Here is a 14,757-nt window from a genome sequence, read left to right on the forward strand (position 1 = left end):
ACATTTTAATCAATATCTCACTGTATACAGGAACAATTTCCAAAAAGGTAGACAGGACTGTATTTCATAGACCGTCTTATTACCCATAACATGAAAGTAAGGTTAATACATTTTCAGTTTAATACAAATTGGCTGATGAAAATGAAATATACCCCACAGAAAAACTGTATCTGGTATTTTGCATGGCCTACGTGATTTTTAAGGACCACTCCAAGGTGAGGCATGGAATTAACAAGTTGGTGACATTACAATATCTCTCTAGGTTCCATTCTTCATGAATGACATACAGTGAGCTGAAGGAAAAAATAACGCAATCTGGGGTTTTATACAAGAAAGATGATTGAAAAACTGTTGGAAATACTTATCTTGCCAGGTTATGTGAGTCACAAGAAACTGGAAATGACGGCTGTAGCAGCCCAACTAATGTAACGGCAAACACCAGAAGAAGAATGGGTATCACTGCCGTAGTTAAAGAAACATCCAGGAATAGGTAGATAGTGATTTCTACACATTTCAGAGAGAACCCTCTCCTTCCTCAGGAAATATCACATGTACGGATGTGTATATGTAATATTTCCTGAGGAAGAAGAGGGTTCTTTCTGAAACTCGTAACAATAAATCACTATGGACCTACTCCTGGATGTATCTCTGACTACGGCAGTGTGGCAATGATACCCATTCTTCTTCTCCTGATGTTTGTTATTCTTCATGAATGAGTTCTTTTAGGGCCTGGATGCTGGATGAAGAGTGATGCTCAACTTGTCTTCTCAGAATTCCCCATAAGTGTTCAGTTGGGCTCAAATCAAGACACATTCCCCAAAAGACTTGCAGAAGTAAGTGCAGCAAAAGGTGATTCTACAAAGTATTGACTCAGGGGGGGCTGAATACTAATGTACGACACAATTTTCAGATTTCTATTTTTAAAATATTTAACCATGTATCATTTAATTTACACTTCACAAATACTTCCTACATAGTGTTCCTAAATCACATAAAATCTCTTAAAAATACATTTAAGTTTGTGGGTGTTACATGAAAAAAATGTGGAAAAGGTCACATGGTATGAATACTTTTTCAAGGTAAATTTGTAACTAGCCATGAAACTTTACCTGGATAGTTTACAATAAGATGGTTGTATGGGATACGTCTTACTGGACCGTGAATTTTTTTTTCGGACCATAAGACGCACTTTTTTCCCCCAAATGTTGGGGGTAAGTGGGGGGGTGCGTCTAATGGTCTGAATATAGGGCTGCGGCCAGGAATGAGGGTGCTGCAGTGGAGCGGGTCATCAGCGGCACAAGAAGGCTGTGGCAGCGCCTGCCGTGACCACGTGGGCCCACTCATTACATATGCACGCCCATTCTCCCGCCCATCATCTCTCAGCACTGAAGCCAGAGCTGACAGGTGGGCGGGATGATGGGCATGGGGTGCGCGAATAATTAACAGCCGGCCGTGATCACCCCTGGCAACTACAGCCTGCAGTGATCATGTGCGGCTGTATTCACTGCCCCCCACGCATCATCATCAGTGCAGGGTGCAGTGAATCAGTGTACTCACCGTTCCCCTGCAGCACCGCGATGTCCTCCTGTCTGTGCCGGTCAGCTGATCTGTGTAGTGAGCGGTGAGCACAGCGATGATGTCATCGCTGTGCGTGCCGCTAGTCACACAGGTCAGCTGACCGGCACAGACAGGAGGACATTGCGATGCTGCAGGGAAGTGACCGGTGACGGCTCCACACAGATAAGCGCCACAGACAGAGGGAGGACCGATGCTGCATGGAGCAATGAAAGGGGAGTATAAACTTTTTTTTTTTTTTTTTTTTTTGTGATTCAGGATACATGCAGCATACATGCATATAGCAGGATGGATGACAGTATATATCAGGATGGGGGCATATAGCAGGATGCCAGTATATAGCAGGATAAGGGCATATACCAGGATGAGGTACATATACAAGGCAGGAGGATCATTACCAGGATGGGGTACCTTAAAGAATTTGGGGACATTACCCCCATAACAGTGTCAGCAGCAGATCCTCGCCCCATAACAGTGTGCCATGACCACATTTTTTGCTTAAAATTTTATTTTTTTATTTTGTTCCTCTAAAACCAGGGTGCGTCTTATAGTCTGAAAAATATCGTATGGCTTATAGCTGATTCTTCTGCCCATACTCCTAACTGTATAAGCCTTTTACATGTGCTCTCTTGAATGTCATCCATTGATGACGTACATTTCCATACTAGACTGCTACCACCATGAATGTGGCACTGACTGTTCAGCCGATACAAGGTCTCTCTTCACTCCAAACCTTTAGCCATTATTTATATCACTGGCAAAATATCTATGAACTTATAAGGTATTAACAACTTCCTCATCTGTTCCTTCTGATTCTATAATGGTGTCCTTTATCCACGAGATATAATTGGATACTCTTGTGTAAACACCATATTTTCCTTCTTGGGCACATCCTTCTCCCCAACTTACCACACCTACCAGGTACCAGGTATTGCGATATAGCACGGCAAAGGGACCTCCGCTGTCTCCTTTACATGAGTCTCTTGCCTCAATGTTGTATCCAGCACAGAACATGTTCCCTGTTAGCACCATATCAGTAGATGCCATACAAGTGTCTTGGCTTACAATAGGTAATCGAACCTTTAGCAGGAAACGACTGGCACGCCCTTTATAATGTGTTGATCCCCAACCACTTACTTGCCCTATCTCTCCCTCTTGGGTTAGCAGACGTCCAAGCCCAGGGCTAGGCAAGCAGATTGGTCGTGTGTAATCACTCAGGATAGCTGGACTACGCAAGTACAAAAGAGCAATGTCATGGTCGTAATATTCTCCCAAATAGTATGGATGAGGGAAAACTTTCAGTACTGCAATCTTCTGCTCATCCTGATCCCGCAGATATTTGTCATAATCTCCTGGAAAATAGATTTAAAAAAAAAAAATCAAATCATTGTAAAAGATCCATGTTTGCAACTTCAAATTAATGCATCTCCAATATGGTAGATGCAACTCCAGAACAACTATAAGCAGTTCACACATAGTTGGTGGCCCTCACAGATCAACATTCGTGTTACTCTACTCAATTTCTGTAGCATTAAGGCTGGGGCTAAATGGTGCCTTCGGCTGTGACACAGGTTGCGTGGCCAAAGATCACTGTGCTGCTGTAGCATTGCATCATAATGCATGTGAATGGGATAGAAAAGGACTGCCACTAGGAATTTCAAGACCCCATACTGGCAACATTTTTCAGGCCCCCTTGAGACTCTGCCAAGGCTCCACCCCAGCTCTGGCTCCACCCCTCAAACCTTCCAGTCTCACTGCCACTCTTGGAAAAACCTGTATGTATAAATCTATATATGTATAAACACAAAGTCATGGCCAAAAGTGTTAGCACCCTTGAAGTTGTTCCAATAAATTATTTCCCTAAGAAAGTTAATAATGCACCCTCTACATTGCCCCTCTCCATAATATGTCTCCCATACTGCCCCTATATAACATCACCCACACACACTTCCCCTCTGTATAATATTCTACACACACACTGCCCCTATGTACAATATCCCCACAGACACTGCTCTTCTATATAATATCCCTCACATACGCTGCTCCTCTGTATACTATTATCCCACACAAGATGCCCCTCTTTATAATATCCTCCAACATACACTGCCCCTCTGTACACCAGGGATGCCACCAGAAATTTCAGGTCCACACAATGGCAACATTTTCAGGTGCCCTGGAGACTCCTCCCAGGCTCCACCTCAGCTCAGCGTCCACCCCTCAAAGCTTCAACATATATATATATATATATATATACGCACGCACAGTGGCATAACTAGAGTCTAATGGACCCCGGTGCAGAGTTTGAACTTTGGCCCCCCATATGTTTATCAGATGTTAAATATGCCCCCCATCCTGGTATATATCTCCATCATTACCCCATCATGGTATATGTCCCCATCTTGGCCCCATTCTGGTGTATGAACTACATCCTGGGATATATGGCCTCATCCTGGTTTATGTCCCCATCATTGCCCCATCCTGCTGTATGACCCCGAACATGGCTATAGCCTGGTATATAATATATAAGGCCCCATCCTGGTATATATGGCCCCATCATGGCCGTCCTGGTTATGTGCTCCCATCATGTTCCCATCCTGGTTTATATGGCCCCATCATGTTCCCATCATGTATATAGCCCTCCATCCTCGTATATAGCCCCCCATCCCCCGTACCCCGCACAGTAACAAAAAAAACAATTGTATTCATCTAGCCTGTGCTCCCTCCTGCAATGCTGGCAACTGACCAGCGTTTAAGCGATGCAGCGCATGACGTCAATGGCATGCACGGCCACTTACAGCGCCAGAAGCTGTCAGCATATTCTCTGCTCCCCATGTCTAGGATTGTGAGCAATGAATATTCATGGCGGCCGACACATCACAGTGCAGGGACCCGACGGGTCTCTCTGCTGCGATGTACTTCAGATAGATGAGTAAACTCGGACACACATCCATCTGAATCGGGGCTAGGGCAGGCGGGCCCCCTGCACCCTCAGGCCTGGTCATTATGCCTATATATATATATATATATATATATATATATATATATATATATATATATATATGGGCATAATGACCAGGCCTGAGGGTGCAGGGGGCCCGCCTGCCCTAGCCTATATATAGTGTGTGTATATGTATGTGTATATGTATATATATATATATATATATATATATATATATATATATATATATATATATATATATATATATATATATATATATATATATATATATATATATATATATATATATATACACACACAGTCATGGCTGAAAGTGTTGGCACCCTTGAAATTGTTCCAGAGAATGAGGTACTGTATTTTTCCCCCAGAAAATTAGTAGTAATAATAATATGCCTCCCACACTGCCCCTCTGTGTAATACACCTCCACACTGCCGCTCTCTATAATATCCCACCCCACACAGTGCCCCTCTGTATAATATCCCCCACACACACTGCTCCTCTGAATAATATGACCTCATCACACTGCTGCTCTACGGACTGAGGATGATACGCACTGCTCTGCTCCAGTGCCCCTGGCGCCACTACATGGCTAATTTGCATGAGATGCGCCTGATGCACATCAAATGCAAATTAGCCATGTGGTGGCACACACTCACTCACCATAAAGTGGCTGAAAAAAAGGGGGCAGGCCACTGATGATGTCAGGCATGGCTGGCCCCCTCTGATGCGACCATATGTTTAAGTATCTGCAGGCTGCGGCAATGACTGTGGCCCAGGGCTAATAAAGTTAGATAACCACCCCAGTAATAGATCAGTTTCATCAGGTTAAGAGATCATTCATTTCATAATATTTGCAGTTTGCATTGTCTGATAACAGATTTGCTTTAAACAATCTAAAACACAAGATACATTAAAATGATACATAGCAGTTGTTATTCATTTTCTGCATATCAATCATATTGCAGTATCAGTGTATTAAGTAGTGAACGCACCAATAGTAACATGATGTGGGTCAATGCCTTCAAAGCAGTGGGCAGCAGACACTACCCAACGTTGGCTAATCAGGCTCCCGCTGCAAAAATCTGTTCCTCGAGAATTGCGAATCATAACCTGAAACAAGCAGCATAAGAAAAAGAAATAAAATAAACATTTTCAATCTAAGAAAATTTTATCCAAAGTAAAACTAATCTGATACTGTAACATTGGAGAACAAATAAAAATAATTCTAGTACAACTAATTTGCATACAATTAGAAAACTCTCTTAAAATATTTCTGCTTGAAAGGGATTGTTTACATGAATAGAAAATCATTTAAAGTTATACTGTTTTTGTTATGTAAACTGAGAGCAACATGATTTAGTGGAAGAGAGCCTGATTAAAGTGATTTACCATTTATTACACTGTTTTGCTGTTTCAATACAATCAGTGTTTTATCAGCAGGAGATTATCACTATAGGACAAGGTTCTCATGCTTGTTACTATAACCACGCTCCCATCACTAATTAGCAGCTGTCACTATACAATGTATACAGAAAGCTGTTGTGTGGGCGACGTTATACGCAGCTCAACATCGGAGTTGTGCTAGATCTGCAGCAGAGAAAACTATGATTCTATCATAATTGCTGCACCCAGTAAATTAAGTAATACATCGCTGGAATCAGGGTCTCTGTCCCTACATCATGCTACTGTCAGTTTACATACCAAAAACCTGCGGACAGATTCCCTTTAAATGATGAATGATGCAATCGTGACTTAGGACAAGTGTTAAAGGGGTGGTTCACCTATATTTTTTATTGTCTAGTTCGATATTATATTGAGAAACAATGTTTCTCTCAAATACCTTATGTTGGCAATAGTGCCTGTGAGAGGCGCTATTGCAGACCGCTGTTCCCCGCTCACGTCACGTCAAGTTCTGCACACGTCACATCCCTGCGGCCGGCTGCAGTCTTCCTGACTCACTGAGCTGTGGGCGGTGTTGCACCGCTCGTTACAGCCCATCTGCTCCCTGCTCCCTCCTCCCTCACAGCAGAACGCTGCAAGCAGGAGATGCGCTGTGCTGTGACAGCGGTGAAATACCACCCACAGCTCAGTGAGTCAGGAAGACTGCAGCTGGCCGCAGGGATGTGACGTGTGCGGAACTTGACGTGACGTCACTGGACGGGAAACAGCGGTCTGCAATAGCGCCTCTCACAGGCATTATTGCCAACACTGGGTATTTGAGAGAAACATTGTTTCTCAATATAATATCAAACTAGACAATAAAAAATATGGGTGAACCACCCCTTTAATATAGGACGAGAATTGTGAATAAAATGGTTGAACAGCAATCATTACATCGTAACAATGGACATCATGCACTGTGTTCACACGGACTAATACCTATTTATGAATTGAATTTCCTCTCCTCCTTTTTATTGGTCTAATTGTGGAATGAGCGAATAATCTCTTACATTTCACAGTTTTCAAAGGTTGAACAAGAATATTTTTTGCTCACCAAAACGTTTTTTATGTTTCTGGACATATTGTTCAGTTGTTCAATCCATTGACATAAAGCGGGCTTTAAACGCTACAATATATCTTACAATGTGTCGGCGGGGTCACGTCGTAAGTGACGCACATCCGGCATTGTAAGTTATATTGTAACGTGTGACAGCTATGTGCGATTGAACGTTAAAACGTTGATCGCATACACGTCGTTCAATTCCTAAAAATTGAACGTGAGGTTGTTCAATGTTCCCGAGGTAGCACACATCGCAGTGTGTGACACCCCGGGAACGATGAACAGATCTTACCTGCGTCCCGCTGCTCCCGCCGGCAATGCGAAAGGAATGAGGTGGGCGGGATGTCTACGTCCCACTCATCTCCGCCCCTCCGCTTCTATTGGCCGGCTGCCGCGTGACGTCGATGTGACGCCGAACGTCCCTCCCACTCCAGGAAGTGGACGTTCGCCGCCCACATCGAGGTCGTATGGACGGGTAAGTACGTGTGACAGCAAATAATCGTTTGTGCAACAAAATTGAACGTGCCGCGCATACGATGGGGGGGCGGTTACGATCGCATACGACATCGTATGCTTAATCGTAACGTGTAAAGCAGGCTTTACACAATATGGAATCATAGAATGGTAGAGTTGGAAGGGACCTCAAGGGCCATTGGGTCCAACCCCGGAGAGTACCATGAACAATGGATCATTACACATCCGCCAAATTCATCAACAGTTCATCAATCAATTTGTGACATAGATGTAATATAGACTAAAAGTAACAGAAATACTTTTCCTACTTCTATCTCTTGTCAAAAACATGAATGGTGAATCCATAAAATATTGCTGCTAAATCAATCACAGTTATTAAATACCTGCCAGGGGCAGTGTCCGAGCTCGCAGCGCATCCCACCTACGATCCGACCAAATTCTGACATGTCTTCACCGTTCAGAATTGTCCCAATGAAGTCCTCATACCAGGTTGTTCCATTTCCATCCTCACCCCCCGTAGTAACGTTCTTACTGTGTATTCCAGTAACATTATGAGATGTGTCATTCTCCACCGGTCTATCTGTCTCATTTATCTTTTGTAACTTTATACTGTCATTAACACTGTTGGGAGGGGTTATGGCCCCTGTGGAATTGGACAACAAATTCTCTGCTTCTGAAAAATCAGAATTGGAGCGGCCACGGGGATCCAGTAGTGAGCGTGGCGAACTGGTTGTGAGTCCACACGGGAAACGAGCTGGAGGAGAAGAGGAAACATGGATTACTGCCAATAGGTTTGCTCTTTCTGAAATTACAGGCACCCCTGGGTTGCCAACCGTCCAGAATTTCCAGTACAGTCTGTAAAAATACACTTTTTGCACTGTCCTTAAATTTTTTTTAAGGTGTACAAACTTATACAGATTATTTTTTCAGCAATTATCTTACTGTGTACAGCTAATGCAGGAAATATCTTATCAGAATTATGACCTGTAAACATGTATCACTTCTATTCATAATAGCTTATTATGGTTTTTCAATGTGTCCATAAAGAACGTTGCCTGTCCATGATTTTTTGATAATCTGGCCAGAAAATGAAAAAAAATCAAGTTGCCAACCCCGAGGGCACCTTCAGGGCTAATGCATATGATGTGTGGTTATCCTCATGAAATTCTGATCAATTCATCATCATTTATCATGTTTTGTGTTTGGTGCCTTTTTGAGATGCTCTTTTGTGATTCTTTGATTTACACATTTCCCTCCTATAAAATACAATATCTGTGGGTTGTTTTTGTGTGGAAATATATAAAATGCATAAAAAAATACAGAAATTGTACTTTTAAAAATTGAAGTCTTTTGGGGGAGGTGATATACAATGTAAGTTTCACAATGTAACAAAGACAGAATAATAATTTACATGTTGCAGATTTTAATATTCGCAATAGAAGTCAATTTACACTAGCTGAACTTATCAGACTCAGAGCAGAAAGTGTCTAACCCCTCCTTCACATGTCTGTGCGCAAAATACTGTTTTGCACGGTCCGTGGTGTAGCGCGTATGTGTGTGTTTACATGTGCTGTCCTTGTGCTATTATGTGACATGCGGATAGTACACAGACAGTATGAGCTGATGGTATACTTACCTGTCCCCTGCACTGCTGTCTGTGGCGCTGCTGTAAATTCCGAGTCCGCGATGAGTGCAGTGAATATTCATAAGCATATTGAGCGAAAACCCGGAAGTAAAAGCAGAGGCAGAAACGGCAGCACCAGCAGAGACATGTAAGTATAAAAATTCTTTATTTTTATGTCACCTACATTTTCTCCGGTACGTGTCTCACTGATGTCACACGGATCATATCAGTGTGCGGTCCGTGAGACACCAGTGCTACTATCAGAAAATGAACATGTTACCATGTGGAGGACACGGACAAAACACGGACGTGTGTGCAAGCCCATTGATTTTAATGGATCTACATGTGTCTGGGTCTCTGGTAAATGTGAAAATGGATGTCACACGTACTGCAGATCCGGATGGGTGAAGGAGGCCTACAGCACATTATAAATCTAGTGCACGTGCAGTTTCAAGGTACAAATTGCACAAAGATTTCGGCACATTTATCTTACTGAATTTCTCCCATTGTTTGGAAAGTCAGTTATGCTTTTGTGATTTGTGAAGGCTTGCTGAGTGTTGCACCTAGAAAGCCGAATGTTGGAGACCAGTGATGCAATCTCACAATTATAGAAGTACTGATATAGTTTTAAATTACGATGTGCAATAACAATTTTTCAAGAGCTCTATAAGAAATGGAAACTGAACTGTGATCTGTTGCTACAAATTAAATGAAAGATGCAGCCTACCAGATTTGGCGCATTTCTTCCCATCCTCCTCCAGGCTATACCCTTGTGCACAGGAGCAGGTTACAGTAAGTGACCGCGGTGTATCGGTACAGTACTGCCAGCATCCGCCATTGTTATACCAGCACTCAACCCGCGCTGCAGTTAAAGAGATTTACAGTTATATTATTATGCATACAATTGGTCACATCACTTCTAAACATGGAGCTCAGATGTACTATTTTTCCACTTTCCTATTAAAAAAATAATATAAAGGTTTTTTTTCTGCAGTTCCTGTTCAAAATATAGATGACAAACCTGGTTGGGGTCCTACCTCTTTTGTGCAGTTAGTGCCCCCCCATTCTATTGATTAATCAGACATTTATTACCTATCTAATGGACAGTTGACAATGTCCATTGTGGAAAAAGACTTTAGCTCCTTCCCAACATACAATGTACTTGAACTGTGCCTTGAAAAAGTATTCATACCCCATAAACTATTCCTAATTTTCCCTGCCGCCCATGACAGCACCACATGAGAGATAGGTTCCGCCCACATCAGGACAGGAAACCCACTGATAAAAAGGCGGTACCTCTCCTCCACATCAGTTTGGTTTCCTGTCCTGGTATGGACAACCCATTGCTGTCCCAGGTCCGACCCGGTGTGGAAGCCTGGTACTTACCTGAAGCCGGTGCTCGGGCCTGGATGCACCCCCCCTCGGTCTCAGACCTCTGCGGCGGTGAGGCGCGGGCCTGGAGCGGGAGCTCGGCCCGGCGTCGCTCCAGGGATGTGCGCACTCACGGCGGCCGCTGGAAGGCTTGTCCCTGCTGTGCAGCACGCTGGAGTGAAGCTGGAAGCTCTGACCGGAAGTGACGCGATTCCAGGGTGACGTGCGCAATGCGACCAGGAAGTGACTGGTGTGCGCATGCGCACTAGGATCCAAGATGGCGGCGCCCATGTAACGAGACAAATGTGACCGGCGCTTGGGACTGGTGAGTTTTTTCTCCTCCATTGTTACCATTATGGCAGGAGATTCACCCCGCAGCAAGGAGCAGCGCAAGGAGTCGCCACAGCGGGGCTCGGAACGCGGCTCTGCGGATCGTTCCCGGAAGGCTGTATCCAGTCCGGGCAGCGTTCGGTCGGTGGGTCCCAAGAGGTCCAAGGGAGATAAGAATCCGCCTCCTGATCCGGTATTGCCTGGAGTCGTGGGGGTGAGTGGACTTCGTGGTCTTCCATGTTTCTAAGTCCCCGTTTCCGTATCCCCTCTATTGTTAGGTACCGAAAAAATGTGCCTCCAAGCAGCGTCACAAGGAATGTGCCATATGCCAATCCTCCCTGTCTTCGGATTACACCAAGGCCCTGTGTGCAGGCTGTATCCAACAGACCCTACTCAAAGAGGGGCCGGGGTTCTCATCTGAATTACGTTCCATTATCAGAGCGGAAGTACAGGAGTCCCTTAAATCCCTTAAGGGGGGCAAGAGGCGCAAGAAGTCCCGTCATCATAAGCTGTCTACTCCCGATACCTCGGCGGGTTCGGCTCAGGGCTCTCGGTCGTCGGGATCCTCGGGATCCTCCCCCTCCGATTCTGGCTCCTCTTCCTCTTCCGATGAAGGTGGTCGCCCTTGTTTCCCTACAGCAGACGTCGGACCTTTGGTGAAGGCAGTACGTTCGACCATGGGTATAGTGGACCCCAGGGGGCCCGAATCTACCCAGGATGTCATGTTTGGGGGCTTGGATTCCAGGAAGCGTAAGGGGTTTCCCATTCCCCAGAAGGTTCAAAGTCTCATTACTGACCAGTGGAAAAAAGTGGACAAAAGGTTGAATCTTAGCTCTTCCCTTAAAAGGAAGTACCCCGTGGATGAGGAAGCATCTACCTCTTGGGATAGAACCCCAAAAATTGATGTCGCTATTGCCAAGGCGTCTCGTTCCACTACCTTGCCGTTTGAGGACTTGGGGTCCCTTAAGGATCAGCTGGATAGGAAGGCTGATGGTTTTCTGAGAGGGACATGGGAGTCTACGGCAGGTGGCTTGCGCCCGGCCGTGACCAGCGCCTGTGTTGCCCGGTCTTTAATGGTGTGGCTTCAGCAGTTAGAAGACCAGTTGCGCAATGACACTCCTAGGAAAGATATTATCTCGTCCTTGCCCTTAATACAGGGTGCTGCTGCCTTTATGGCTGATGCCTCGGTTGATTCTTTAAGACTATTTGCCAGGTCAGCGGCACTTTCCAATTCCGCGCGTCGGGCCCTCTGGCTGAAAACTTGGAAGGGTGATGTCCAATCCAAGGGGCGACTATGCAGCATGCCTTGTGAAGGTGCCTATCTTTTTGGCTCTGGCCTGGACGACCTCCTCACTAAGGCATCCGATAAGAAACAGGGGTTTCCAGTTTTTCCGGTGGCGTCCTCTCGCAGCCGGCCCTTTCGGAGACGTAAATTTTTCGCAAAGAAGTCTCAAAAACCGCAAGATCAGTGGAAGGACCGTAGAAAGACTACCTCGGGCTTTCTCTTTGGCAAGCACTCCGATAATAAGCCCAAGCCCTCTCAATGACTGACGCCTATCATCAGGTAGGTGGTCGGCTGTCCCTCTTCCTCCATGCATGGCAGGCAATCTCCTCCAACAGGTGGCTCCTTCAGATTGTGGAGGAAGGGTTAAAATTGGACTTCCGTTCACCCCCTCGGGGGTCTCTCATGATAACATCCTTGCGGTCCCCAGAGCGGCAGATGGCCTTGGAAGTGGAAGTGCTAACTCTCCTCTCGAGGAAAGTCGTTCAGGAGGTCCCCATAGAACAAGAAGGGGACGGCTTTTACTCCACTCTCTTTCTGGTTCGGAAGCCGGACTCCACCTTCCGCACCATCTTCAACCTGAGGAACTTGAATTTGCATCTGGTGCAGCGAGCCTTCAAAATGGAGACCATGAAGTCAACTGTCAGGCTGTTGTATCCAGAGTGTTTTATGGCGGTCCTCGACTTAAAGGACGCCTATTATCACATCCCTATTTTTCCATCTCACCGGCGGTTTCTCAGGTTCGCACTACACGTCTCCAGGAGGCTGAGACACTTCCAATTCGCAGCGCTGCCATTCGGGCTTTCCATGGCCCCACGGATCTTCACCAAAGTCCTCGCGGAGGTCATGGCACATGTCAGGGAACAGGACATATTGATCATTCCGTATCTGGACGACCTCCTGATAGTGAGTCAGTCGGAGTCTCTATGTGCGGCTCACGTGACCAGGGTCATCACCATCCTGGAAAGCCTGGGGTGGGTGGTGAATCAGCAGAAGTCCAGACTCCAGCCTCTCCAGTGTCAAGTCTTCCTGGGTCTCGTCTTGGACTCTACCAGACAGTTGTGCCACCTGCCAGAGGACAAGGTCGCCAGGATCTTGTCCTTTCTCTCTTCCGTAAGGAGTTGCCCAAGCATGTCCTTACGGCAGGCTATGTCGCTGGTCGGGACTCTTACCTCTTGCATCCCAGGAGTGTGGTGGGCCCAACTGCGTTCCAGAATCCTCCAGATGGAGGTCCTTCAGTTTCAGAGACTGTTTGGAGGCTGTTTGGAGAAACAATTGACCCTGTCTGCGGACACCTTGCACTCCCTGGGTTGGTGGCAGGACCCCTCTCACCTCAGGATGGGGGTTCCTTGGCTTTCCCCGGTCACGGACACAATAGTCACAGATGCCAGCCATTGGGGGTGGGGTGCCCATCTACGCCAACGGGTGCTCCAGGGTCCCTGGGACGCTCGGTTGGTCAGACAGTCCTCCAACTACAGGGAGCTCATGGCGGTTCTCAAGGCACTAGAGGGGTTCCTCCCCTTCTTGAGAGGTCGCCATGTTCGGATCCTTTCGGACAACAGGGTGACGGTGGCGTACGTCAACCATCAGGGCGGCACCAGATCCCCTTCTCTTCTGACTCTGACTATGCACATCTTCCAGCTGGCTGAACAACATCTCTCCTCCTTGACTGCTCTTCATATCAAGGGGACGGACAACGAGGAGACAGACTTCCTCAGCCGGCACTGTCTCCGTCAGGGGAAGTGGTCCTTGTACCCGGAGGTCTTTCGCAAGATCACGCTTCTATGGGGTGTCCCTGTTCTAGACCTGTTCGCTACCAAGGCGAATCGGAAAGTGGACAGGTTCTGCTCTCTCAACCCCCGAGACGATCCTGTTGCCCTCGATGCCTTCCAGATGTCTTGGTCTCACGGCCTCTGTACGCGTTTCCTCCCCTGATCCTGTTGCCTTCGGTTCTCCGGAAAATCCGGACCGACAGAGCAGAGGTTATTCTCATCGCCCCCTTCTGGCCGAAACGGGCGTGGTTTTACTGGCTGCGGACACTGTCTCTGGTGGATCCTTGGGTTCTCCCGGACGCCCCTCATCTCCTGTCCCAGGGCCCAGTCCGTCACCCCCCCGACCCGGCTCTCCATTTGACGGCTTGGCGTTTGAGCGGCGGCTGCTAGCTCGACGGGGGTTTTCCTCTTGCCTAATCGATACTCTTCTTCGCAGTAGGAAAGCGGTCACCACGGCCATTTACGGTAGGGTCTGGAAGCGCTTTCTCCTTCAGTCGGGGGCTCGGGCGGAGGGCCCCCCTCCTATCTCGGCTATTCTAGAATTCCTCCAGAGGGGGTTGGAATTGGAGCTCTCCACCAGTACGCTCAAGGTGCAGGTATCGGCCCTTAGGGGCACTGTTTCATTGTAGTCTGGCGCAGAATGAATGGATTTGCCGGTTCATTAAATCTAAGTCCAGGTCTGTACCTGTTCAGGCTCCCAGGGTTCCCCCATGGGACCTTAATTTAGTGTTGGATGCCCTCACAGGGCCTCCGTTTGAGCCCTTAGGGGAAGTCCCTCTCAAACTGCTGTCCCTTAAGGTTTTTCTCCTCGTCGCACTCACCTCGGCCAGGCGGGTGGGGGATCTCCAAGCCTTGTCTGTGGTTCACCC

The 14,757-nt window shown here is 46.5% G+C and overlaps 1 protein-coding gene across 1 annotated transcript in view; it reads right to left on the reverse strand.

The window, feature by feature from the left end:
- Positions 1 to 2,026: 2,026 nt before the first annotated feature.
- LOC142297300 (coagulation factor X-like) overlaps positions 2,027 to 14,757 on the reverse strand; it is a 65,709-nt gene continuing 52,978 nt past the window's right edge. Inside the window, exons 6-9 of the mRNA XM_075341541.1 lie at positions 9,861 to 9,995; positions 7,893 to 8,263; positions 5,528 to 5,645; positions 2,027 to 2,927 (exon numbers count right to left, since the gene is read on the reverse strand). Of these exons, the coding sequence (XP_075197656.1) occupies positions 2,350 to 2,927; positions 5,528 to 5,645; positions 7,893 to 8,263; positions 9,861 to 9,995 (1,202 nt within the window). The 3' untranslated portion in view covers positions 2,027 to 2,349. The remainder of the gene's footprint in view (positions 2,928 to 5,527; positions 5,646 to 7,892; positions 8,264 to 9,860; positions 9,996 to 14,757) is intronic.

Source organism: Anomaloglossus baeobatrachus, chromosome 3 (assembly GCF_048569485.1).
Source record: "Anomaloglossus baeobatrachus isolate aAnoBae1 chromosome 3, aAnoBae1.hap1, whole genome shotgun sequence".
Taxonomy (NCBI): Eukaryota; Metazoa; Chordata; class Amphibia; order Anura; family Aromobatidae; genus Anomaloglossus; species Anomaloglossus baeobatrachus.